We start from the raw sequence: 27984 nt of genomic DNA on the forward strand, positions 1-27984 counted from the left end.
CCAGACTCTGCCTAGCCATATTTCAAAAACATCTTCTCTCCTCTGGGTTGAGAGGCCAGTCTTTCATTTCCTGCAAATAAGATCTGTCCGCATAGAGTGCATCTCTCTGTGGCTACCCCAAGGAGAAAATGAGTATTTGTGCATTAGTTTAGTGCCTGTTGTCCTATTCATAGTGGTTACATCATAAAGCTTCTACTCTTCTCCCACACTGAGATGTGTGCCCGTCCCTTATCGTAGTTTCAAGTGTGTTAGACATCTTTTATGACAGTCTGACCTCACTCTTACGATAGTCTGCTTCGGTTTGGAACATTTGAACTTGGGGCTTCCGATTTCTTAGGCTTACCCTTGGCTCATTAGTAGCTAAAACGAGTCACGGCATCTGCCGCCTCCCAGAGGTAGCCACCTGTGGTCCCTCTCAGCAGTAACCGAGAAGAGTTTTCTTTTGAACCAAGAGCGACAATCGAACCTGGAATGAGGGCCGCTGATGGACTGCAGTCCGGGAGGATGGTGGCCATGAAGCCCGGCGACTATTGTGAGTTTAGGGTCGCTGTGAAATGGAGGAGTCCCATGGCTCCCAGACCTAAAGGAATTGGGCCCAATCCCTCTATCCCTTCTCCAGCCCCTGTAGAGTTCCACCACCCACCATTTGCATGCTATGCATCCCTGCTACCCCCTACACCACCCCCTAGCCTGATTCTTCTAGAAATGAGGAGCAAACTATCCACCATCACTGTGCCAAAAACTGGATCATCCCTGACTCTGTATGGAAAAGTTGAAACACTGAATCATGTGTATCCCTTCCTGTGGCTGCTAGATTGAGAAAAAGGTCATTGATTAAGAGACTTGAGCCAGCTAAGGAAGGGTACGCTGACTTCATTCATTCAGTTCATTAAATCGTATTTATTGAGTGCTTACTGTGTGCAGAGCACTGTACTAAGCGCTTGGGAGAGTACAATACAACAATGAACAGTCACATTCCTTACCCATAATGGGCTTGCAGTCTAGAGGGGGGAGACAGACATCAATACAAATAAATAAAATGACAGATAGTTACATTAGTGCTGTGGGGCTGGGTGGGTGGAAGAGCAAAGGGAGCAAGGCAGCGCGACACAGAAGGGAGTGGGAGATGAGGAAAAGTGGGGGTTAGTCTGGGAAGGCCTCTTGGAGGAGATGTGCTTTCAATAAGGCTCTGAAGCCAGGGCGAGTAACTGTCTGTCGGATTTGAGGAGGGAGGGCATTCCAGGCCAGACTTCAGCAACTGTGCAGGGGTGATGGGTTGTTTTTTAAAAAAATAATAATCATTGTGGTATTTAAGTGCTCTCTATGTAGAAATCTAAAAAGGTTTAGTATTTCATAGTTTGAACATTACATAGTAGTGTAGAGTGAGTGAATAGTGAGGTTATGAGTTTTTATGAGTTTATCAATCAACCTAATATTTGCTGAGCACTTACTGCAAGTATGCCAAGCTCTGTACTAAGCACTCTGGGGAGTAGAATGTAGAGAGTAGACACAATACCCTCCCTCAAGGGGGTTTCAGTCTAGCAGGAGAGTTAGACACTGACATAAATTACAGGCAAGGAGAAACAACGGAGTTTAAAGATGCTATGGAGTGGTGGGGGTCCGGAGGGAGTCCTCAAGTCCTTAGGCAGTGTGGAAGTGTTGAGGTGGTAGTTGGGCGTTGGGACTATCAGCCAATCAATCGTTGTTATTGAGCACTTACTGTGCACAGAGCACAGTACAAAGCACTTGGGAGAGTGCAATATAACAGAGTTATAGGGTACACACATTCCCCGCCCACAAGTTTACAGTCTAGAGGGGGAGACAGGCATTCATATAAATAAATAAATTATTAAGTGCTGTGGGACTGAGGGAGAGGTGAACAAAGGGAGCAAATCAGGGCCACACAGAAGGAAGTCAAAGAAGAGGAAATGGAGGCTTAGACCGGGAAGGTCTCTTGGAGGAGCTGTGCCTTTCATTAATAATAATAATAATAATAATAATAATGGCATTTGTTAAGCACTTACTATGTGCAAAGCAGTGTTCTAAGCACTGGGGCGGATACAAGGCAAGCGGATTGTCCCACATGGGGCTCACAGTCTTCATCCCCATTTTTACAGAAGAGCTAACTGAGGCCCAGAGAAGTTAAGTGACTTGCCCAAGGTCACACAGCAGACATGTGGCAGAGTCGGGATTCGAACCCCTGACCTCTGATTCCCAAGCCCGTGCTCTTTCCACTGAGCCACGCTGCCTCTCTATAATAAGCTTCTCAATAAGGCTTTGAAGGTGGGGAGAGTCATTATCTGTTGGATATGAAGAAGGAGGGCTTTCCAGGCCAGAGGTCGGCAGAGAGATAGATGGCACCGAGGTACAGTGAGTAGGTTGGCATTAGAGGAGCAAAGTGTGTGGGCTGCGTTCATTCATTCAATTCATTGTCATATTTATTGAGCGCTTATTGTGTGCAGAGCACTGTACCAAGTGCTTGCGAAGTACAAGTTGGCAACATATAGAGTTGGTCCCTACCCAACAACAGGCTCACAGTCTAGAAGGGGGAGACAGACAACAAAACAAAACCTGTGGTCAGGTGTCATCAGAATAAATAGAGGTAAAGCTAGATGCACATCATTGACAAAATAAATAGAATAGTAAATATGTACAAGGTCGTAGTAGGAGAAGAGCCAGGTGATCCAGGAGGGGGGCTAGGATTAGGACTAGTACTGGACTAGCAGGGCTAAGGTTGGGGAGGTGAGCAATTAACAGCAAAAGCCTCTTGGGGAAGATGTGATCCATCAGTCAGTCCATCCATGGCTTCTATTGAGCGCTTCATAAATACAGGAGTGTTTCAAGCTTTATATGATTTTAAGCCTTATGTGTTTTGAATCCGCCTTCTCCTTGAGGGCAGAGACCACACTCTTGCTTCTGTTGTGGTAAATGTGGGAGGGACTGGGCAATCAAACAGTAACTTCTAAAGGGAAAGAGGTATTGACTAGCCTAGCATCAAGTTCCCCATGTTAATTGGGAAGCATGGCACTTGAGGATTCCAACTGATGGTGAGATTTTGATCTGTGAGGGTGGTGGTGTGGGAATGCCATCCTCCCTTCTCTTCATGCTGCAGTCATTCAATAGTATTTATTGAGGGTTCACTGTGTGCAAAGCACTGCACTGAGTGCTTGGAAGAGTACGGTATAATAAACGGACACATTCCCTGACCACAACCAGCTCACAGTCTAGAGAGCCAGTTCTTCTTCTGCCCTTGCATTTGGACCCTTTATTCACCCCACCCTCAGCCCCACAGCTCTTGGGTGCTTATAATAATGATAGGATTTATTAAGCGCCTTACTATGTGCAAAGCAGTGTTCTAAGCACTGGGGAGGATACAAGGCGATCAGGTTGCCCCACGGGGGGCTCACAGTCTTCATCTGCATTTTGCAGATGAGGGAACTGAGGCCCAGAGAAGTTAAGTGACTTGCCCAAAGTCACACGGCTGACAATTGGCCGAGCTTATCTGTAATTTATTGTCATGTCTGTCTCCCCCTCTTGACTGCATGCTCCTTGTGGGCAGGGAATGTGTCTACTAACTCTATTAAAATGTACTCTCCCAAGCACTTAGTACATTCATTCATTCAGTCATATTTACTGCACGCTTACAGCGCTCTGTATACAGTAAGCGCTCAGTGAATACCACTGATCGGTTTTCTAACCTTTCCTTCTCCAGGGTGATACTCCAGTAGGTCCTTTGTCAGTTGTTTGTGACTTTGCTCCCCTCAATCCTGCGGGTCCATCTCCTTGGCCCAGTGACCAATGCAGACCCTGGTCATCTCTAGACCGGACGTCTCCCACCTCCTCACTGGCTTCCCCGCCTCCACCACGGTCCCCTAGAAACGTAATTCATCTACTGCCCTTCAGGTTTTCTTCCCCTGATACTCTGGAAATCAGCCCCTTTCCTGGAAACATTAGATTGTGAGCTCCTTAAGGGCAAGGAACATGTGTTTTGCTTCTGATGTTCTCTCCCAAGGGCATGGTATGGCACTTGGGGCTCACGCACTCAAGAAATACAAGGATGACTGGCGATTCCCCATCACCTTCTATGTTCAAGTCAGTCTTCCACAGCGACCTCAATCCAGCAATCAGTCAGTGGTATTTTTTGAGTGTTAACGTGTGCAGAGCACTGTACTAACCTCTACTGGGGTTACCTGTTCTTTGTGCTTCCCCATTGTCTGGCCCCCTCCCTCCACTGAGCCCCATTCTACCTCACCACTCCCTTTTCTTCCCTCTTGGCTCCGTGCCTCTGTACACACCACTCCCCATGCACGGAATGCCCCTCTCCCCAGCTTTGCCAAGTATTAGGCTCCCCTTCTTTGGAAGCCTCAGAAAACCCTTCGTCCCCTTCATGAAGTTTTCCCAGACGGAGAGGGAAGAGACAAGTTCTTCTCATATCCCACCTCGGAGTTGCTTGCTCCTCCTGTGGCTCCATGAAAGCCATTCTGGGATAGTCTTTGCATTTTTATAATAATGGCATTTATTAAGCGCTTACTATGTGCAAAACACTGTTCTAAGCGCTGGGAGGGGTGGCATCTCTTGGGCTGGGGCAGATTTCACTGTGCTGTCTTCTTTTTAAGGGTATTTTGTTAAGCGCTTACTATATACCGGGTACTATACTATACTAAGCACTGGGGCAGATAGGAGATAATCAGGTTTGGATATGTCCCACATTCATTCATTCTTTCATTCCATCACATTTATTGAGCACTTACTGTGTGCAGAGCATTGTACTAAGTGCTTGGGGGAATACAATACAACTGACACATTCCCTGCCCATGACGAGCTCACAGTCTAGAATCTAGCCCACATGGGGCTCACATTCTTAATCCCCATTTTACAGATGAAGTAACTGAGGCACAAAGAAGTTAAGAGACTTGCTCAAGGTCACCCAGCTGACACGTGGGGGAGCCAGATTAGAACCCAGGCCCTTCTGACTCCCAGGCCTGTGCTCTAACCAGTAGGCAATGCTTCTTCTCTGCTTCCATCCCCTCTTGTACTCGTAGACCCAGTTCATTCGTTTATTCAGTCGTATTTATTGAGCGCTTACTGTATGCAGAGCACTGTACTAAGCACTTGGGAAGTACAAATCGGCAACATATAGAGCCAGTCCCTGCCCAACAACCCCAGGTGACTCTGTCAGGACAGGGCATTGTGCGTTTGGGCACTTCCTGAATGCCCTTGGTGGGGCAGGAAGTGTTAAGATTCAGGCTCATTTGTGCTGTGAACTAGCCAAGACCCAGCTATTTTTTCCAGCTACAATCAATCAGTCAATCAATCATATTTATTGAGCACTTACTGTGTGCAGAGCACTGTACTAAGCACTTGGGAAGTACAAGTTGGCAACATATAGAGACGGTCCCTACCCAACAGTGGACTCACAGTCTAGAAGGGGGAGACAGAGAACAAAACAAAACCTATTAACAAAATAAAATAAATAGAATAAATATGTGCAAGTAAAATAGAGTAATAAATATGTGCAAACATATATACGTATATACAGGTGCTGTGGGGAAGGGAAGGAGGTAAGGTGGGGGGGATGGAGAGGGGGATAAAGAGGAGAGGAAGGAGGGGGCTCCGTGTGGGAAGGCCTCCTGGAGGAGGTGAGCTCTCAGTAGGGCCTTGAAGGGAGGAAGAGAGCTAGCTACAATTGTTTCCAGTGACAGCACGCAGGCTACAGATAGGTGATTAGGGGTATGCATCAGGGGAGAACTGGTTCTAACGCATTGCTGTTTGCCTGGGAAACCAAGTGGGACTTGAGGAGCTCTTATGCTACTCTCACTGAAAGCACTAAGGCAAATCTCTCCAGAGGAAAGAATTTATCACACTGTTGAGATCGCCTAGGGAAGTAAGCAGCGTGGCCTACTGGATAGAGCCCCGGCCTCAGAGTCAGAAGGACCTGGGTCCTAAACCTGGCTCTGCCCCTTCTCTGCTGTGTGACCTTGGGCAAGTCAGCCATCAGGTCGGACCCGTGTCCCACGTGGGGCTCACAGTCTTAATCTGCTATTTTACAGGTGAGATCACTGCGGCACAGAGAAGTGAAGTGACTTGCCCAAGGTCACACAGCAGATGTGCGGCAGAGCTGGAATTAGAACCTAGGCCTTTCTGATTCCCAGGCCTGTGCTCTATCCACTGGGCCGCCCTCCACCATCTGCTACACCCAGCCTTTTCATAGCGTGTGTTTTTCATACACGTTTTCGATGAGCTGCTTTTTTTTCGGGAAGTTTCTTTTGACAAGAAACACCTGTCTGGACAGATGGAACACAGAGCTGGGTCAGAAGTCCTCTAGACTGTAAACTCGTCGTAGGCAGGGAATGCATATGCGTCTTGTTATTCTGAACTCTCCCAAGTCCTTAGAACATTGCTTTGCACACAGTAAGAGCTCAATAAATATGATTGAATGAATGAATGAATGAAAGTCACAGTCTGGGGGCCTGCCTGGGGAGACAGTCAAGGCCTATGTACTGTAATGCAAGTTTACCTCAATGCAAATTTGTCAGGAACACAACTCCCCTGGTAAGAGGGGAGTTGCCTGCTCTGCTACTATGGCAAATTAAGTACTAACTGTGAGTAAGCCAGTAAGCTCAGTCACCTATGGCTTGAGGCTTCATTCTTTGTCCCTGGGCCTCGCAGAGTTAACTTCTCTCACGGAGATAACTCATCTCTTCCCAAGGAAGAGTTTCATTCTAGAATCAGTACCGGATCAGATTTTTCTGACGGGCAGTGGTGTTGTTAACAGGGTGGGTTGTTCTCTCACAGCATGTAGGAGGAAATCTTTATTTGGGGCTGTGCCATATAGAAATCTGATCCTGTTCCTTTAGACTCATTTATCCTCCTCCTCCTCATAATGATCCCCACCAGTGATATTTAAAATCCCTGGAAACCCCCTCATTTATTTTCCAGATTGAGAGGTGCTCCTTTATCTACAGAGTGCGTTAGTGAGTTTTCAGCGGAGCGAGATAGTGGACTCAGAGACAGGCAACGTGTATGGTAGTGAGGTTAGTGGACAGAACCCAAAATAGACATTTGCTCAAGATTAGGGATAGGAGTTCCATCCTGCAATCAGCCTCTGCAAAATCTGGGTTTCTGATTGAACATTTCTGACAGATCCTTGCAACTGATAGATCGTGCTAGTCAGTAAGTGCTTACTGCATGTGCCAGGCACTGTGCCAAGTGCTGGGGCAGGTACTGATAAGCAATCCAGACACAGTTCCTGCCCCACAAGGGTTCACAGACTAAGCGGGGGAGGGCAGACTGACAGAACAACAGGAGTCCGTTGCAGACAACGAGGGAAATTCAGACCGTTGCAGGAGAAACTATTGGGAAGGCCCAGGGAAGCTTCAGGAACCCTTCCTCCCGAACAGCTCCACTTTCCCCACGCTCTACCGGTTATTCCGGGGTGAGGCCGGTCTCCTGCAGAGGTGGCAGGGGTTGTGGGGTGGGTGAGGGACTGCTCCAGGGACTGGCTGCCCACCTCCCCTCCTTCCCTTCCCTGTGGGGCCCCTTCTGGATGATGCTGTCTGGTCCTCGTATTCTTAAATTTGGCCGTTTACCTTATGATGATGATGATGATGATGATGGTATTTGTTAAGTGCTTACTATGTGCCACGCACAGTTCTAAGCACTGGGGTAGATACAGGGTAATCAGGTTGTCCCACATGGGGCTCACGCTTTTAATCCCCATTTTACAGATGAGGTAACTGAGGCCCAGAGAAGTTAAGTGATTTGCCCAAAGTCACACAGCAGACAAGTGGTGGAGGTGGGATTAGAACCCACATCCTCTGACTCCCAACCCGGACTCTTTCCACTAAGCCATACTGCTTCTTATCCATAATTTACTTTGACGTCTGTCTCCCCTCTAGATCGTAAGCGCCTTTGGGGCAGCAGGCATGTCTACCAACTTTATTGTATTGTGTTCTCCCAGATGCTTAGTGTTCTGCACACAGTAAATGCTCGATAAATGCCATTGATTGATTGATTGATCATTCCTCCCTTGGGGCAAGGCTATTCATACTTGTTCGTGATCCGTTCAAGCAAAGTTCTAGTTACGGTTTGAAGAATCAAAGGAAAAGAGACAAGGAAAACATTCAAGCTTGTTGTTATTTCTTCTCAAAAATCACCGTGAGAAGTGTTTACTCCAATACTGCCCAGGTGTCTCTCAAGGAATCAGAGCGGACTTGGAGTGAGTCCGCTAGTGAGACAAGAAGTCAATCGAATGCAGAATTCTCCTTTTCCTTCTGACCCCCTCTAGACTGTAAACGTATTGTGGGCAGGGTATGTGTCTGTTATATTGTACTCTCTCAAGTGCTTAATACAGTGCTCTGCACACAAGTGCTCAATAAATGCGAATGAATGAATGAATGGTGGGCAGAGAAGCAGTATGGTCTAGTAGTTAGAGCACAGGCTTGGGAGTCAAAAGAACCTGAGTTCTAATTCCAACTCTACCACTTGTCTTCTGTGTGACCTTGGGCAAGTCCCTTCCCTTCCTCTGTGCCTCATTTACCTCATCTGTAAGATGGGAATTAAGAGGGTGAGCCCCATGTGGGATATGGACTACGTCCAATCTAATTACTTTGTGTCTACCCCAGCAATTAGAGCAGTGGCTGGCACATAGTAATCGCTTAACAAATAACCATTAAAAAAAAAAGGCTTTGCTCGGTGCCCAGTATAGTTAATCAAAATGTTAATCATGCACATTAACTAATTATTATTATTATATAAATTTAAAATTTGATCAGATATAAAAATTCTAATCTTGGAGGCCTGAAAATGAACCCTTTGGGAAGTAAAGGGAAAATGAACATCCTGACTAAAGAATAAAGCAGGTCTCCGTTCCAACTCAGCCTGGAGCGTTGGAAGTGGGATTTTCCACTTCTGTGTTGGAGAGCTGCTGGATGATCAGGTTGGGGTGGCTCCCCGGAAGGTTTGTAGACCTATCGTGGGCGGGGAATGTGTCTGTCTATTGTTATAGTGTATTCTCCACACAGTAATTGCTCAATAAATGCAATGGAGTGACTGACTGACTGACTCCACTTCAGGGAGGTCCAGGAACAGCGAGTTAGAGGGGGAAACCTCCATCAAGCCTTCTGCACCTGTTTTTTTGGTAAAGCCGGCAAGAGCTGTTCAAAAATGAGAAGCAGTGTTGCCTAGTGTGTAGAGCATGGGCTTGGGAGTCAGAAGGACCTGAGTTCTAGTCCTGCCTCTGCCACTTGTCTGCTGTGTGGCCTTGGGCAAGTCACTTCACTTCCTTGGGCCTCAGTTACCTCACCTGTAAAAGGGGGATTAAGACTGTGAGACCTATGTGGGACATGGACAGTGTCCAACCTGATTACCTTATATCTACTCCAGTACTTAGAACAGTACCTGGCACATAGTAAGTGCTTAATAAATACCATTAAAAAAACTCCTAAACTTGAATTCACCACTTCCCAAAACTCTAAGCTGCCTCACCACACAGCCTCAGAAGTATTAAGATTCTGGATTAGTGAGAACATGTATTAGGGAGGCTAAATGAGTCGTGTAAAGGCCTTAGTTGTTGAGGGAGGTCCCAGCCCTTAGTGAGGTTCTGATTCTGTATTCCTTACGGAAGTATTCTGAAATATTTTCAGACTGCTTTACACCATGCCCTCATTTGGGGAGGGGAGCCCTTGCTTAAAAAAAAAAAATCCCCTAAAAATCCCCTTCACACAAATGTAACACAGGTTAGTTTAACTGGTTGCAGGGTTCCAAGCAGTTGATATCCTCTGACCCCTGAAATGGAGAAACCACATGCTTTTATCTCATTTGTCTCTTACATCAGCCTTCCAATGGTTTCCAGACATCACTGGATCCACCAAAATTCGATTTGGGCCACAAAATTTGCATTGGCCTGGCCTGCTTTTCTGCCTCATTCACACTTCCTTCCTCCACTTTTCATCTCCCAAGATGATGCATCTGTACTCCGGAAGCCCACTGACCCCACTCCCCCCCCGACACACACACTCCGGTCAGAGTCCCATGGAGTAACACTAGAAAGCCATTCTGCCAAATTTCCAGCCAGCCGACCCGGACTTCCTGCAGGTCTTGGACCCTTCGCCCAGGGTTTTCAGAAGGACTGTTTCACATGTGCCCTGAAGAAGGGTTTGCAAATAGCCAACACTGAGATGTGTGTGAACGTTGTGCAACTCACAGGTAATTGCTGACAAATGTGAGGCCCAGTCACGAGTGTCACAGCGTATCATTTTCAATGCATTTCTCACACCGTGTTCTGATTAGATTTTTTTAATAGTATTAGTTAATCAATCAGTGGTATTCATCGAGCACTTATTATGTGCAGAACGCTGTACTAAGTGCTTGGGAGAGGTTAAACGCTTACCACTTGCCAGGCACTCTGCTAAGCGTGGGGTAGATACAAGTTAAATAGTTTGGACACAGTCCCTGCCCCACAGAGGGCTCACAGTCTTAATTCCCATTTTACTGATGAGGTACCTGAGGCAAAGAGCAGTGAAGTGACTTGCCCAAGGTCAAATGGCAGACAAGTAGTGGAGCCCGGATTAGAACACACGTCCTTTTGGCTCCCAGGCCCATGCTATACCCACTAGGCCACACTGCTTCACATGTAATGGTTGTCAATGCAGCTGTGAGCCCTGCATTCATGGAAGCCTGACTGGTTCCAGTGTGGCTCAGCTGTAGCTCCAGCTGGCTCCAGTGTAGCTCTGGCATAGTTAGTACAGTGCTAAGCGCTTAGTACAGTGCTAAGCACTTAGTACGGTGCTCTACACATAGTAAGCGCTCAATAAATACGATTGATGATAGTTAGCCAGTCAATCGTACTTATTGAGCACTTACTGTGTGCATAGCCCCATGATGGCTCCGGCGTTCTTCTGACTCTCTTCCCCTGGACACTTCCCACCAACTTACGTTCAAGGGCCTGGGCAACCACTGCCAACCATGTTCTGAAGTGAAAAACTTCAGTTTCCTGCTGTCTAACCTGACTGGGTCCCTGTGGTCTTGTGAGCTGCAACATTTCTAGCTGAGACCACCAGTGCCCTGAACACTCTTCCAAAGGCAAGGGTGACCAAGTTGCTAGAAGTGAAGTTTTTTTCCCTTGGGTGTTGAAACGTTTCTGAGGCAAAGAGAAAATTGATCTGTGTTTGCAGAGGGCCGCTTTTTCCATATTGCTTATTACCAGTGGGTTCATTCGTGTCTGTATTGTCATTGCAGTCAGTACTCTAATTAAAATCGAGTGTAGGAACAATTGAAAAGCATCGAGAGACCCAACGGTAGCTAGCGATCTAACCATTACGTTATCACGTCGCTCATTTCTGGAAGGGTACTCTGTTTGCCAACAGGTAATTGAGAGCAACTAAAATAAACCAATCCCACCATCTATTTCCATTCATCCCACAGGTAGTTTCACTCAGTAACTTGGAGTTTTCTTAATGTTCGAATAAGCTTGAATATAATAATGTTTATTTTTGCAAATCCTTGGGCAAACTTGCTTGCTTGGAAAATGGTAGAGCCTTCGGGTTTCTGACTGACAAGGCAGCAGCCAGACTCAAGAATGCTGTGTTTATTTGAGTTTGTCAGAAATAAGCCAAGTTCTCCCCTGAAACTTGCTCACTTGATTGTTTGTCCTCTCTTCAGAGGTCATCATCCATCACCCCTCCGTGCAGCAGCGAAAGGCATTATGAGCAGTCCAGACGATGCTGTAACAAATGCGAACCTGGTAAGCATTTCGGGAACACCTTCCATCTTCCTGGGGACCCCCAATTGGGTCCTGGCGAATGGCCTTGGGCAGGGATTGTGTCATCTATCTCTGGGGCACGGTCTTCCAAGGGTGGAGTACAGTACTATGCGCTCAGTTGGAGCTCAGGACGCCTTCTTGAAGGGGCGATGGGTGTGACCGTGAAAACCTCAAGCCTCTTCCGTCAACTTCCGGGGTCAAACAAGGTTGTGTGGAGTGGGAAAGCTGCCGCAGTGATGCGGGTGGAAGCCCTTCCTTCCCCTTTGGGGGTGGCCCTAAGCCAGGGGAAGAGTCACCCCAGTGGTTGGTCGCTCTGTCTTTCCCATTCCTCCTTGGACTGTCTGGGACCCGGCAGCTCTGGGGTTAGATGAGCCCATTTCAGAGGTGGTCATTTGCCTGTGACCAGAGGCCCCTCTATCAGAGCGGTGCCTCAGTGTCTTGCCAAGCTCACCCTTAGAACCCCTGCTGTTGGGCTTCAGTCAACCAGTGGTTTTGACTGAGGGCTTAACTGTGTGCAGAGTACTGTTCTAAACACTTGGGAAATTAAAATGCAAGTCGTTTTCAGGCTCAAAGGGAAGGCCAGGTCGTGGGGGGACCTGGAACTAGGTAGTCCGACGAGCTGCCGGGATACTTCCTCACTGTACCTCATTCTCGCCTGTCCTGCCATCGACCCCCAGCCCACGTCTTCCCCCTGGCCCGGAATGCCCTCCCTCCGCACATCTGCTAAGCTAGCTCTCTTCCTCCCTTCAAAGCCCTACTGAGAGCTCACCTCCTCCAGGAGGCCTTCCCAGACTGAGCCCCCTTTTTCCTCTCCTCCTCCCAATCCCCCCCCGCCCTACCTCCTTCCCTTCCCCACAGCACCTGTATATATGTTTGTACAGATTTATCACTCTATTTACTATTCTATTTATTCTGTTAATGATGTGCATCCAGCTTTATTTCTATTTATTCTGATGACATGACACCTGTCCACATGTTTTGTTTTGTTGTCTGTCTCCCCCTTCTTGACTGTGAGCCCATTGTTGGGTAGGGACCGTCCCTATATGTTGCCGACTTGTACTTCTCAAGCGCTTAGTACAGTGCTCTGCACACAGTAAGTGCTCAATAAATACGATTGAATGAATGAATGAATGAATTATTTCCTCTTTAAGGGACGTTCATGTCTGCCAAGTGCACTGCTGCTTCTGAAAGTGTGTGCTCCCCCTGCGGCCCAGATGAATACTTAGACACGTGGAACGAAGAGGATAAATGCCTATTGCAAAGAGTTTGCGATGCGGGTAAGTTAGCCACGGTGAGTTGCTCAGCTCCTTCAGGACAAGGGCCAAGAACAACCAACCTCTTGGTCCTGAGGGTCTCAGTGGGGCAGTGGTGGGGTTAGCTTCTCCTGATTGCCTCCCGCCTGGCCCAGGTTCTCGTCATTCACCAAGTACCAGGCTGTTAGTTTGGGGGCTTTCTGTTTCACTAAAACATGGATCCCAGAAAGAATTTAATTCCCTTAATCATCATCATCATCATCATCAATAGTATTTATTGAGCGCTTACTATGTGCAGAGCACTGTACTAAGCGCTTGGGAAGTACAAATTGGCAACATATAGAGACAGTCCCTACCCAACAGTGGGCTCACAGTCTAAAAGGGGGAGACAGAGAACAAAACCAAACATACTAACAAAATAAAATAAATAGAATAGATATGTACAAGTAAAATAAATAAATAAATAGAGTAATAAATATGTACAAACATATATACATATATACAGGTGCTGTGGGGAAGGGAAGGAGGTAAGATGGGGGGATGGAGAGGGGGACGAGGGGGAGAGGAAGGAAGGGGCTCAGTCTGGGAAGGCCTCCTGGAGGAGGTGAGCTCTCAGTAGGGCCCTGAAGGGAGGAAGAGAGCTAGCTTGGCGGATGGGCAGAGGGAGGGCATTCCAGGCCCGGGGTATGACGTGGGCCGGGGGTCGATGGCGGGACAGGCGAGAACGAGGCACGGTGAGGAGATTAGCAGCGGAGGAGCGGAAGGTGCGGGCTGGGCTGTAGAAGGAGAGAAGGGAGGTGAGGTAGGCGGGGGCGAGGTGATGGAGAGCCTTGAAGTCCAGGGTGAGGAGTTTCTGCCTGATGTGAGGAGTTTCTGCCTTGATAATAATAATAATTATTATTAACAATAATAATAATAATAATGGTACTTGTAAAGCACTTACTATGTGCCAAGCACTGTTCTAAGCACTAGGGTAGTTATAAGTTAGTCAGGTTGGACATACTCCCTGTGCCACATAATATAATAATAATAATAATGGCATTTATTAAGCGCATACTATGTGCAAAGCACTGTTCTAAGCTCTGGCACTGTTGGGGCTCACACTCTTTCCCATTTTACAGATGAGGTAACTGAGGCCCAGAGGAGTTAAGTGACTCACCCAAGATCACATAGCAGACGCGTGGCGGAGCTGGCGTTAGAACCCAGGTCCTTCTGACTCTCAGGCCGGTGCTTTGGCCCTCCGATTCTGTTTCTAATGGGTGGGTGTGGAGTGCAAGTTGTTGGTTGGGAGAAGGCAAGTAGGCCCAGTGGGTAAACTAATGGTTCCTTTTGTTTTCACGCCTTTCATTTTTTGAGGGCCTGGCCTACAGCCAGCACTGCACTAGATACCTGGGAGTATAGAGAGGAGTTGTAGATTGAAGATAGTCCCTGCCCCTGAAGAGCTTAGAGTCCTCAGCGAGGAAGACAACCCAAGGAGGGAGGAACAACCAACCTCTAAGACCACCTACCACAGAATTAGCTCGATTCCACCCTCTCCTCCCCTCCGTCCATCAAACAGGATCCCTCCCTCGATCATTACCCATCACTTTATTCGTCACCATCCTGTGTCGGTCCTGATTCTCTGTAGTCTCCTAGAAATGAAATGATTTGTTCAGTTGGTGATGAAACATTAAATTAGATTCAGTAAGATCTTTTTCCAGGCCTCAGTGCCTGAGAGAGTCACCGCCCAGTGTCCTAATGTTATTCATGTTGTCTGAACAGACACCAACATCTAAATTCAATGAGGTTGTAGATCTGCTACTTATGCCAAGGTCCAATCAATCAATCAATTGTATTTATTGAGCGCTTACTGTGTGCAGAGGACTGTACTAAGCGCTTGGGAAGTACAAGTTGGCAACATATAAAGACAGTCCCTACCCAACAGTGGGCTCACAGTCTGCTGGCCAGGGAGCAGAGGAGGGAGGAGTTATGGCAATGGTGTTTGGGTAGGGTGGACTCAAAGAGAGGTTCCTATGCCTTTTCCAGTTGGTTACGGGGAACTTCCAGGAGTGGTCGGGATTTCAGGCCAAGAGTGGTTGGGGTTTCAGGTAAGCGGAAGGGGCCTCCAGAATGGGAGGACCTATGTTCCCTGCACCGACTCTGCTGTAGTGCCAAATTGCCCCAAACCCTCCAAGCTCAAGCCGTCTAGTATATGGGTTATCGTTGGGATCATTCAGCCGTCCATGAGACCTGTGAAATCAGGTTTACCTTTAGCTTGACCCTGGGCAAAGGGTGAGGGGAGAGGAGGAGGTCCTGGAGGGGTTCAACCATGGAATAATAATAATAATAATAATAATAATAATGGCATTTGTTAAGCACTTACTATGTGCAAAGCACTGTTCTAAGCTCTGGGGGGGAAACAAGGTGATCAGGTTGTCCCGCATGGGGCTCACAGTCTTAATCCCCATTTTACAGATGTGGTAACTGAGGATCAGAGAAGTGAAGTGACTTGTCCAAGGTCACACAGCAGACATGTGGCGGAGCTGAGATTAGAATCAATCAATCAATCGTATTTATTGAGCGCTTACTATGTGCAGAGCACTGTACTAAGCGCTTGGGAAGTACAAATTGGCAACACATAGAGACAGTCCCTACCCAATAGTGGGCTCACAGTCTAAAAGGGGGAGACAGAGAACAGAACCAAACATACCAACAAAATAGAATAAATAGGATAGAAATGTACAAGTAAAATAAATAAATAAATAAATAAATAGAGTAATAAATATGTACAACCATATATACATATATACTGGTGCTGTGGGGAAGGGAAGGAGGTAAGATGGGGGGATGGAGAGGGGGACGAGGGGGAGAGGAGGGAAGGGGCTCAGTCTGGGAAGGCCTCCTAGGAGTAATAAATATGTACAACCATATATACATATATACAGGTGCTGTGGGGAAGGGAAGGAGGTAAGATGGGGGGATGGAGAGGGGGACGAGGGGGAGAGGAGGGAAGGGGCTTCAGTCTGGGAAGCTGAGATTAGAACCCATGACCTCTGACTCCCAAGCCTGTGCTTGGGAATGCGGGGCCTCCTCTCACTTAAGGAGAGAGGTTGTCCCTTCCCTTGGCCAGGTGGGTGGCATCAAGTCCTTGGTGCAGGTGAATGAGGGCGATGGCGGTGGTGCTCCCTGGTTGTGAATTGGGCCTGTTCTGACCGTCATCTTCTTCCTTTCTTCCCGCTCTTCCTCTTGCCGTGGCCCAGGCAAGGCGCTGGTCGTGGTCCATCCCGGCAACAGCACCTCGCAGCGGCAGTGCGCCTGCACCCGGGGCTACCACTGGAGCGACGACTGTGACTGCTGCAGGCGCAATCGGGACTGCGGGCCGGGCTTCGGGGCCAGGCACCCGCGTAAGGCCCATCTGCTTCCTCTGGGGCCGCTCAACGCCAACGGGTGGGAAAGCGAGGCGTGTATGTGGCGAGGAGGGCCATCTGGAAGTGGCGATTGGACGAGACAGGGAGGGGAGCTGAGCGGGAGAGAGATGCGGTCCGAGGCCTAGCGGGAATTCCTCTCCACAGCTGCCCCCGCCTCAGAGCAAGACTTGAGGCGGCCCCGGGAGATTCGGTCCGGTCACTTGAAACAAATGTGTGTCAATCAATCAATCAATCAATCCTATTTATTGAGTGCTTACTGTGTGCAGAGCACTGTACTAAGCACTTGGGAAGTACAAGTTGGCAACATATAGAGACAGTCCCTACCCAATAGTGGGCTCACAGTCTAAAAGGGGGAGACAGAGAACAAAACCAAACATACTAACAAAATAAAATAAATAGAATAGATATGTACAGGTAAAATAAATAAATAAATAGAGTAATAAATATGTACAAACATACATACATATATACAGGTATATGTATCCGGGTAGCCCACCAGAAGCAGTCTCAGACTGTCTTCTGAGTCAGGGCCCGGGAAACGGAGGCAGCTCAGAGAGGAGTTGTGGCTGGAAGGTGAGGCCGGCCCCCTCATCGCCCAATTGACGATGTCCACTAAGCACAGGCTACGGGTGGGCTCTCTGTCAGAGGGCCCTTAGTACGGAGCTCAGATACAGTTTAGTTGGAAATGCTCCTCTTGAGGGATTTGGGTCAAAGCAGAAGGAGGGGCAATAAAGGGTCTTCCCTTTCCTTCCTGCACCTTGTCCCTGAAACCAGGAGCTCTTTGATGATTTTTTAATAAGGGTGGTTCCGCTTTTAGTAACCAGTCAATAGTATTCAATTTTTTTATGGTAATTGTAAATCACTTACTATGTATCAGGCACCGTACTAAGCACTGGGTTAGGTGCAAGGTAGTTCGGTTGGATGCAGTCTCTGTTCCACGTGGGGCTCACAGTCTCAGTTGATTGAGTGCTGACAGTACAGATCACTGCGCTATCCTCTTGGGAGAGTACAGCAGAGTAAATAGACCCGATCCCTACCCCCAAGAAGCCTGCAGCTTTGCTGGGGGGACAAAATAACAAACAGACAGAACCAGTCGATCACCCAAAGCGTCTCCATTTAGTTGTTCACATAGCACCAACTTATGATTTGCGGTGGGTGCAGATCCTGCATTTAGCTCCCCTGGGCAGTCCTGGGGGGTTTCTCTGTTTAATGGCCCTGGGTTGGAGAACTAGGAGAGATCAGTCTCTCTTGCTATGCAGGCCCAGCTCCTGCTTCCTGAATTGTAGTCTGTGAAAGTTGTGTATGAGTGAGTGAGTGTGTGTGAAGAATAAGAATATTGCTTATCCATTGCTTATTATTTGTTTTCATTCCACAGTATTGCCCAACAGGGATACGGCATGCGAGCCATGCCCTCTGGGCTACTATTCCGAGAGCTTTTCTGCCACTGACAAGTGCAAACCCTGGACCAAGTAAGTGACCTGAACAAAAAAATCAACTCCACACTCAGCAGGTGGGATTGGGGCTAGAACAGAGCCTGGCTCAGGGGAATCCTTCTAGGGAGCCTATTCTCTGTGGATTCTACTGTAATTATTTTGAGTTTAGGCACTTTGGAAGAAGAGTACGGTAATGTAAATCATTGGTAATAAAAATTGGGGTACACTTTAGGCATTTACTATCTACCAAGCACTGTACTAAGCACTGGGGTAGATACAAGATGATCAGGCTGGACGGAGTCGCTGTCCCACACGGGGCTCACAGTCTGAGGAGGAGGGAGAACAGGTACTGAATCCCCATTTTACAGATGAGGAAACTGAGGCACAGAGAAGTTTAATGACTTGCCCAACGTCACCCAGCAGGCAAGTGGCAGAGCTGAAATTAGAACGTAGGTCCTCTGATTCCCAAGCCCGTAGACTCTTTCTACTAAGCCATGCTGCTTCTCCCTGTTTAGAAGTGTGCTAATTACTTTTGACCCCAAGGCCTAAGAAGATGTAAATCCTCACCAAAATCTCTTTCTTTGACCACTGTCTTCCAAATTTTCTTTCCTGCAAGATTTTCCTGGTTTCAGATTTATGGTGTTTAAACAATAATAAAACTTGGAAATAATTAGTGCCCCTTAGTAAAAGGAGTAATTTAGTGCTTTCATCCTCTGCAAACATCAACTTAACCTCTCTCATAACTCTGTTTTCCCAGTGCTTTGCAAGGAGTATTAATAGTGTTTTTTCTGGTTCCATCTTGTGCTGTTGGATGATTCAATAGTATTAAGCTAGTAAATGGCTCTTTATTTCTGCAGCTGCACATTTCTTGGACAGGAAGAAATCGATCCCGGGACCAATAAGTCAGATGTGGTCTGCAGGATATCCTTTGGGCCCACAAAGTTCTGGAATGGTATGTAGTTGCAGAAGCATAAGTCTAATTTGAAGATCTACCCTAATACAACACTATATTGAAGTACCAGCCATTTCGTCCTGACATATTCATACCCCACCCTATTACGTCCTTGTGTTCCTCCTGCTCCCACTCTTTGTAAATCAACTTTACCTGTTAGTTCCCCATCCCAAACCATTAGTTCTTTGGATGTTGAGGTCCTTCAGGGAAGGAAATGTGCATTTTTCATCTGTCGTACTCTCTCCCAAGCACTTAGTTCAATTCTTCGCACTCAGGTGCTCTCTCTCAGGCGTGAGAAGCAGCGTGGCATAGTAAAAGAGCACGGGCCCTAGAATCAGAGGATCTGGATTATAATCCTGGCTCCACCACTTGTCTGCTGGGTGACTTTGGGCAAGTCTCTTAATTTCTCTGTGCCTCAGTTATCTGTAAAATGGGGATTAAGAATGTGAGTCCCACATGTGTTGTCCAACCCAATTAGCTTGTATCTACCCTTGCGTTTAGTATAGTGCCTGGCACGTCAGAAGTGTTTAACAAATGCTATTAAAACAAAAGATCCTGATTGTGAGAATTTTGAGTTGGAGATTTAAATTGGATCGTATATGTAATCATTCATACCTTGTGAGCAGATGAGGTTTCCAAGAAATCTGATGGAGATGATGTAGGGGGCGGAGAGGGGGAAGCTGCCTTTAATTAACCAGGGTAGGGGAGTAGGGAGATCCAAAGCAGTTGCTGCAAATCGGTTGCCCAAGGGAGCGCTGCTCTGGTAGTCAATCATATTTATTGAGCACTTACTATGCGCAGAGCACTGTACTAAGCTCTTGAGATAGTACAATATAACAACGTAACAGACACATTCCCTTCCCAGAGTGAGCTTTCAGTCTAGAGGGGGAGACGGACATTAATACAAATAAAAAAAATTACGGCTATGGACATAAGTGCTGTGGGACTGGGAAGGGGGATGAATAAAGGGAGTAAGTCAGGGCGATGCAGAAGGGAGTGGGAGAAGAGGAGAGGAGGGCTTAGGGAAGTTCTACCTTCTGAACATAAATTTCCTTTGACTCTCCTTTAAGGCAGCAAAGAGTAGGGCAAGGGAGAGGGTTTCCTTGAGGAATTTGTACTTCTGGACAGATCGGGTTATAAGGTTTGAGGTCTGATTACCTGAACTGTTCTCTATTCTAACCCAGTGTCATTTGCTTTCTCATTTTACAGAATCCAGTGAAGTCACACGTGGATTGATCATTCCCTTCCTCTTTGTGTCAATGGCTCTAATTGGCCTCATCTTCCTTGGCATTTACTATAGGAAAGAAGGGAAAGTCCTGACAGGTACTGGCTTTAGGAACGGGTATGAAAATTGGGAACTTGGCACGGTGACTTCTCTGCAGGTGGAAATCCGGACTCCACTCACCATTTTTTCGAAATACTGTCTGTGCCTTAAGGAGGGGGTGCCTGGACCAGTCTGTGGTTCGGGCCCAAACAGCCGAGGAGTGATTCCATGCTTTGTCCCCAAAAATCCGCAATCGCACTGCTCTGGAGAACCAATCAATCCATCAGTCGTATTTATTGAGCGTTTCCTGTGTGCAGAGCACGTTCATGACAATGGGAACAGGGGCTTAGGCAGCTGCAGATTAGGCCAAATTGAAATGACCTAGGTTTCTGCCAAGGAAGGAGTACAGTTGGGCTACTTTCCTGGACATTTTGCTGCTTGATGTTCATGTGGGGTGGGAGCAGGTTGGAGGCCTGAGAACTTGGCAGAGCCAATCAGACCTGAGGCCTGCCCCCTTCGTTCCCCACCTCCCAAAAGAATTAGGGATTCAGGCCCCTTTTCTTCTTACCTGCTCTTTCAAATGTCCATAGCTTTATGACTTCCTTCCTTTTTTCTACCCTCTAACTTTTTTCATTTTTAATATACAAAGATGCTAATAACACACCTCCCCTCAGGCTGTGGGCAAGTTCTCCCCCTAAGGGAGGAGCGTTGTGGCCTAGTGGAAAAAGCACAGACCTTCGAGTCAGAGGAGCTGGGTTCTAACCCCAGCTCTGCCACATACCTATCTGCTAACTCTAGTGAGAAGGCTAAAGGCTCCTGGGTGGCTTTTTTAGGTTATTGTAGGAAAATTGGACCAGTGAAAAGTAGGCATTATTGAAACATGTCATCTGAGTGACACTTCACAGCTGTTATTTATGTGTGTGTGTGTGTGTCTTTTTAAATTCCAGCTGATTTATGGCATTGGTTCCATGTCACGTGCACCAGACTAAAGGGCAATAAGGTAAAATCAAGTCATTTAGACTCTCCTTATTCTTTGTTTCTTTGCCTGACATTCATGGTAACAAAGCAGTGTGGCTTAGTGGCTAGAGGCCGGGCCTTGGAGTCAGAAGGACCTGAGTTCTAATCCTGCTCCACTACATGTCTGCCGTGTGACCTGGGGCAAGTCACTTAACTTCTCAGGGACTCAGTTCCCTCATCTATAAAATGGGGACTAAGAGTGTGAGCCCTGTGTGGTACAGGGACTGTGTCCAACATGTTGACCTTGTATCTACTCCAGTGCTTAGAACAATTCTTGGAACGTAGCAAGCGCTTAACAAGTACTATTATTATTGTTGTTGTTATTAATAATAATAATAATCGTGAAAACCAAAAACTTGATCTCTAACAAAGAAAGCAAAGTATTGTGGTTTTTTTGGCAGGTGAGAAGGTTAATTATGTGACTGTTCCTTTAGGATAAGGGACTTTCTAGAGTGAAGAGTAAAGATGAGGAAGAGGCTTGAGTCGTGTCCTGGGCCTGATGCTTCCATCTTTCCATCTTAAGGGAAGCAGCATGGCCTAGTGGCAAGAGCACGGGCTTGGGAGTAGATGTTGTGGGTTCTAATCCTGGCTCTGCCACTCGTCTGCCGGGTGACCTGGGGCAAGTCACTTAACTTCTCTGTCCTCAGTTACCTCATCTGTAAAATGGGGATGAAGACCGTGAGCCCCATGTGGGACAGGGACTGTGTCCAACCTGATTACCTTGTATGCACCCCAGTGCTTAGAACAGGGCTTGGATCATAGTAAGTGCTTAACAATACCATTATTATTATTATCTTTCCTGAGCCAACCACCTTCTGGTTCTGTGCCAACCTGATTGGACCTGAGACTCAGTAGGCCCGTGAATCAATCATATTTATTGAGCGCTTACTGGGTGCATTATACTGGGAGAGTATAATATAACAATAGAACAGGCACACTCCCTGCCCGCAGCAAGCTTACAGTCTAGAAGGGGAGCCAGATATTAATATAAATAAATGACAGATATGTTCCGAAGTGCTGTGGGGCTGGGAGGTGGGGACTCCTGAAGCGGACTGGCCAAACTTGGTTCTGGGACAAAGGTGTCTCCTACGTGTGGAGGGCAAGTGAGAAATTCTCTAATTGGCACTGCAGTGGCAACCCCATCTGCAAGGGGCAAACCTAACACCGGGGAGGAATATCTGGTAGGGTCGTTGTCTCTGAAGGGCCCCTACCGGCCGAGGGAGCTGAGGGATCAGCTTCTGGGGCTGTTTGTATGAGGGCAGTGGGCCACATGGTTCCCTTCCCACTGCCAGCCTCTAGGCTGGCCTGCGCTCTTCCCTCCACACCTTCAGACCAACCTGCGCCTTAGGACTAGGGGCTGGAGAAACCCAACCAGATAGATCAATCGATCAATCGATTGATGAATGCTGATTATTGAGCGCTTGCTATGTGCAAAGCCCAGTACTAGTATAACAGAATTAGCAGACATGTTCCCTGCCTGTAACCAGTTTACAGTCTAGAGGGCAGGCTGATGTCAGAATTCCTGGGGCAGAGCAGGAAAATAATGCAGGTTGTAGACAGACTGAATGAGAGAGACGACGATATAGGAGTCAGAGGTGTCACCAAGGTTGTGAGCTTCTGGGATGGAGAGGACTGTGGGATTTGTGGCCACCTAAAGTTAGGAGGAGGAAAGGAGAGGAGCTCAGATTTATCCATATTGAGGTTAAGGCCCAGGCGGAAAGCTCGTCATGGGCAGGGAACGTGTCTGCCAACTCTGTTGTATTTAATGCTTAGTATGGTGCCTTGCACATAATAAGTGCTCAATAAATACCACTGATGATGATGAGCCATCTACATCCACTAACATTGGGTCTACTCTGGGCTTGTCTCGGCAGGATTCCTCCAGTGACAGTTTCATCAGCCCACGTGTGGCCCACGCTGGCCACCGCCAGCCTTTTGAGGGGGTCTTGCTGCTGACCCTGGGAGAGAAGGTGTGTCCCGAAGGCGCAAGTTGTCCCGAAGGACTCCTGCTCAGTGGACCGGCGGCCCGGGCCAGGGAGCCCGAGGGGGGCCCCTTCTTGCAGATTCCTATGGAAGACGAGTACCTGGACCGGCCGGCCCCCAGCCCCAGGGGCCTGCTGGCCCTGAGCTGCCTGGATGGCACGTCTGGGTCCCCTTTCCCCGAACCTCTGGAGATCGGGGAGAATGACAGTTTGAGCCACTGCTTCACGGGGACTGAAAGTCTGGGAGAGGAGGGGCCCTGCGGCTGCCCCGAGTGGGCTGCCTGCGCCCCCGCGTCCTTGGAGAAATCCCCACAGAAGTTGGGCCCCGATGCAGCCCTGAGGTTCCCGGAGGAGGCCGAGCGCAGCGGCCCAGATGACTGGTGGCCACCCCGCTCCCCGGCCAACGGCTATGCGGGCTGCAGGATGGGATCGAGGGAGGGGCCCGAGACCCCAGGGTCCTGCACGACCCCCCCGGAGAGCGGGCCTTTGCCACCCTGTGCCTGCGGACTGGGTTTCCTGTACGATGGGGTGGAGAGCCAAGAGCCGTCCTCGGGACGAGGCGATGCCCAGGACCGGAGCATGGCCGGCGGCAGCTCAGGACCCTCTGGGACCCCGACTGGAAGCCCCACAGACCTGCCCCCTGCGCCGGGTAAGTATCCAGGCGGGGGAATCCCCACTCTACACACAGGGCTTCCCTGTGATTCCCTTCCTGGAAGAGAGGCCGGGAGCCGGGGGAAGGTCCAGTAGTAGTAGTAATAGTAGTACTAGTAGTAGTTGTCCTAGAAACCACATGGCATAGTGAATAGAGACGGGCCTGGGAGTAAGAAGGTCATGGGTTCTAATCCTGCCTCTGCCACAAGTCACTTCACTTCTCTGTGCCTCAGTGACCTCATCTGTAACATGGGGATTAAGACTATGAGCCCCATGTGGGACAGGGACTGTGTCCAATCTGATTTGCTTGTATCCACCCCAGTGCTTAGTACAGTGCCTAGCATATAGTAAGCACTTAACAAATACCTCAAGTGTTATTGTTATAGTATTAAGTGTCTGCTGGAAGCAAAGCATTCTTCTAGTGGCTGGGAAACAATATCCAGATGAGAGTTAGGCAACGCCTCTAGGCTCCAAAAGGTGCCCAGTGTAAGAGTAAGCGCAGGGAGGGTTAGCTGCCGGCACCCAAGGGAAGATGAAATGATGCAAACACAAAAACAACATAAAAGATGAGGATGCTGAAAAAGATGGTAACAGAAGCAGAGTTTTAGGCTCCCCCGGATCAATCAATCAGTTGTGCCGAGTGCTTACCGTTTGCAGAGCACTGTACTAAGTACTCAGGAGAGTACAATATAGTAATATAACAGACACATTCCCAGCCCCCAAGGAGCTTCCAGTCCAGAGGCTCAGTCCCAGAGTGGCAGCCGCGGCCCCAGCTTTCCCAAGTTTGGGGCTGCCTCGGCCATGGTGACTTGAGTCTCTCCTGTCCCCTTTCTGCAGGGCAAGCAGGGAGCAAAGCCTCAGCATGCCTTGGTGGGATGGCCCCACGGGCACCCTGGTACTGGCCCATGCCTGTGACTGCACCCTCCTGCCCCAAGAGTTGGGAAGAGAATCCTTCACTAATCCTTCACTGATTTCCTGTGTGACCACCGACTTTCCCTCCAAATGTCCCCGTCATTTAGGGACAGTCCCCGTTTGGAAGAATCAATCTAACATTCCCTCAAGCAGCTCTTGAAGCTGATAATCTTGAGCGCTGGGAAACTTTAGAGCCAACTTCCGAGATTTCCACAGAAACCAAGAGAAGCGACCGAGAAAGAGCTGAGGTTTAGAACGACACAGATCTGGGCAGGGTTTAAAGTCATCCTTGAAAGGTAACTTTATCATCAGGTAATAGGGACCACCCCTCTGTCCACCCCCAAATCCCACTGTCTCGCTGTCCCAGAACTCCCAGAGCAACACCTGGTGAAGCGGGGACAACATTCTGTCGGTGGCTGTTTCAGGGCTTCATCTCCAGTAGGCAGGGAAGAGGGCTAAATCTGGGGTCTTGGTTTCCCTTGCCCACCCTGCCGCCTGCAAGACCAAGGGAGCTCTTCATCGGCAGGTGTAAATGATGCATAATCCCTCCCATCGAACGTCGTGTCTGCCCGGTGATCTGTCCCACCAGGGTGGGGAGGAGGGGTGCAAAACTCGTCCAGCAGCTACAAGGAGGACTTATCCAGAGAAGCAGTGTGGCCTAGTGGAAAGACCACAGGCCTGGGAGTTAGAAGGACCTGCGTTCTAATTCTGGCTCTGCCCCGTTGTCTTCTGTGTGACCGTGGGCAAGTCATATAATTTCTCTAAGCCTCAGTAACCTCACCTGTAAAATGGGGATTAAGACGGTCAGCCCCAGGTGGGACAGGGATTGTTTCCAACATGATTAACTTGTACCTACCCCAGAGCTTAGTACAGTGCCTGGCACATAGTAGGCTGATAAGCTCTTAACAAAAAAAAAAAAAAATGTGGCCTTGGCCCTTGAGGATTAAATAATATATCAATCAGTCAGTGATATTTACTGAGCACTTACTATGGGCATATAAAATGAGAAATACCACCACCAATATAGAACTCAACTGGATTGCTCAGAAGGAAGGAGCTGAGCTCATCTGCAGCACAATCGAATGACTCCCGACATCATTTCCCTAGAAAGACCGTTTCAGATAGGAAGCCAGCGCTCACACCTTTGGGAGGGGGCCAAAGAACCCAAGCGCCATGAGAAAAGAGGAGAGCACGAGGGCACCAGTCTTTTCGCTGTACCCTTGATCTCATCTCTCTCACCGCCGACCCCTCGCCTGTGTCCTCCCTCTGGCCTGGACCTCCCTCCCACTTCATATATGACAGACCACCACTCTCCCCACCTTCAAAGCCCTATTGAAATCACACCTCCTCCAAGAGCCCTTCCCATACTAAGCCTTCATTTCTCCTACTTCCTCTCCCTCTTGTGTCACCTATGCACTTAGATCTGTACCCGATAGGCACTTGACATGCATCCCACCCTCAGCCCCACAGCACTTACATATATATCTGTCATTTATTTAAATGTCTGTCTCCCCCTCTGAACTGTGAGCTCCTGCAAGCTCTGTTGGACTGGACTCTCCCAAGTGCTTAGGACCATGCTCTGTACACAGTAATAATAATAATAATAATGGCATTTATTAAGTGCTTACTATGTGCAAAGCACTGTTCTGAACGCTGGGGAGGTTACAAGGTGATTAGGTTGTCCCACGTGGGGCTCACAGTCTTAATCCCCATTTTACAGATGAGGGAACTGAGGCACAGAGAAGTTAAGTGACTTGCCCAAAGTCACACAGCTGACAAGTGGCGGAGCTGGGATTTGAACCCATGACCTCTGACTCCAAAGCCCGGGCTCTTTCCACTGAGCCACGCTGCTTCTCTAAGTAAGCACCTAATACACACGATTGATCGATTGGTTAATAATACTGATGAAGCTCTTGGCAAGGTACAACAACGTGGTTAAGACCCCAGAAAAACTTACATTTTAATGGGGGAGATGGACATAAAAATATTTACCAAGAGAGTAATCCCATATATATATACACACAAAAATACAGAGAAAGGTTATGAGTACATAAGTGATAGAGTGATAGAGGTGGTTATTAGGTTGAAAAGATTCAGAGTGTTGAGAGTTAGGGAAGGCTGGCTGGAGGAGGTGGGTTTTCAGATGGGTTTTGAAGATAGAGAGAGCAGTGGCCCGGTCACATTAGAGTCGGGGAGGACGTTCCAGGCTAGGGAAGAATAGACTGTGTGAGGGGACAGAGGCTAAAGAGTTGGGAGGGAGGTACAGTTGGGAGGTGCGCTGGGGAGAAGAGCGAGGCAAGAGCCTTCGTCTACAGTGGGGAGATTAGGGGAGAGTTGCGAAGCCTGTTGTAAGGATTGTTATGCTTGATGTGGAGGAAAATGGCAAACAAGCCGGGGTTCTTGAGAGATGGAGGTTGATGATCCATGCAGCACTGGGGAAGGAGGAGGCGGGAAGACAACCGAGAAGACTGAAATAGTAGTCGAGACTTGATTGACCAGGGTAGTAGCAGTTTGGGTGGAGAGGATGGGAGGATCGGGAAGTGTTGTTCAGGAAGAAGCAGCAGGGCTTGGCAATAGATTGGTGGTGAGAATTGAAAGGCGGTGAAGAGGACAGCACCAAGGTGGCGAGCTGCTGGGAAAGAGAGGATGGTGGTGGTGGCATCGACAGAGATGGGAAAGGGAGGAGGAGGAGAAGAGTCATCATTTGTTTGCTGCTCTACCTAGTCTGAGTAAGATGCCAAATTTGGGGCTCGGATGGGCAGGGGCAGGGGTTAATTGCTGACCTCGTTGGGAGACAGCCACTGTGACATCGCCTGAGAAGGGAGCGGAGGAGCACCAAGGCAGGGCTCGCTGAGGAACTGTTCCTCTCACAAGACAGAATTCTCAGCAAGAAAACCTGAATCACACCTCAACATAATTTTCTTCCTTCCTCTCTCCCGCTAGGAAATGTGACTGGAAACAGTAACTCCACGTTTATTTCACATGGAAAAGTGATGAATTTCAAGGGCGACATAATTGTGGTCTACGTTAGTCAGAACTCCCAGGAAGGCCCTGCGGGTGCCGGGCCAACAGAAGAGACCGTGGTGGGCAGCCCGGTGCAAGAGGAGACCCTGGATCGCTGTGACACCTTTGCAGGGAACGCCCCCCTCTTCCAGGAGAAGTGTGCTGACACCCACCCGGGGACCCCCGAGGAGGACGTGGGACAAAAGAGCAGGCCCGAGGGCGAGAGAAGCCCAGGTCCCGCCCTCCCCACGGAAACGTGGGGCGGCACTGACCGAGTGGCCACCCAACCTGTGCAGGAGGAGGGGAAAGCGGCTCACTGCCGGCCGACGGCCTGGCACCCTTGATGGTG

The 27984-nt window shown here is 48.4% G+C and overlaps 1 protein-coding gene across 1 annotated transcript; it reads left to right on the forward strand.

The window, feature by feature from the left end:
- Window positions 1-504: 504 nt before the first annotated feature.
- On the forward strand, window positions 505-27979 carry TNFRSF11A (TNF receptor superfamily member 11a). The gene is made up of 11 exons (XM_038770296.1): window positions 505-532; window positions 10096-10206; window positions 11612-11743; window positions 12913-13038; window positions 16254-16397; window positions 17797-17890; window positions 18712-18806; window positions 20016-20129; window positions 21018-21070; window positions 22962-23718; window positions 27576-27979. The coding sequence occupies exons 1-11, from the start codon at window positions 505-507 to the stop codon at window positions 27977-27979; spliced, it is 2058 nt and encodes a 685-aa protein (XP_038626224.1).
- Window positions 27980-27984: the final 5 nt, after the last annotated feature.

Source organism: Tachyglossus aculeatus, chromosome X3 (assembly GCF_015852505.1).
Source record: "Tachyglossus aculeatus isolate mTacAcu1 chromosome X3, mTacAcu1.pri, whole genome shotgun sequence".
Lineage (NCBI taxonomy): Eukaryota > Metazoa > Chordata > Mammalia > Monotremata > Tachyglossidae > Tachyglossus > Tachyglossus aculeatus.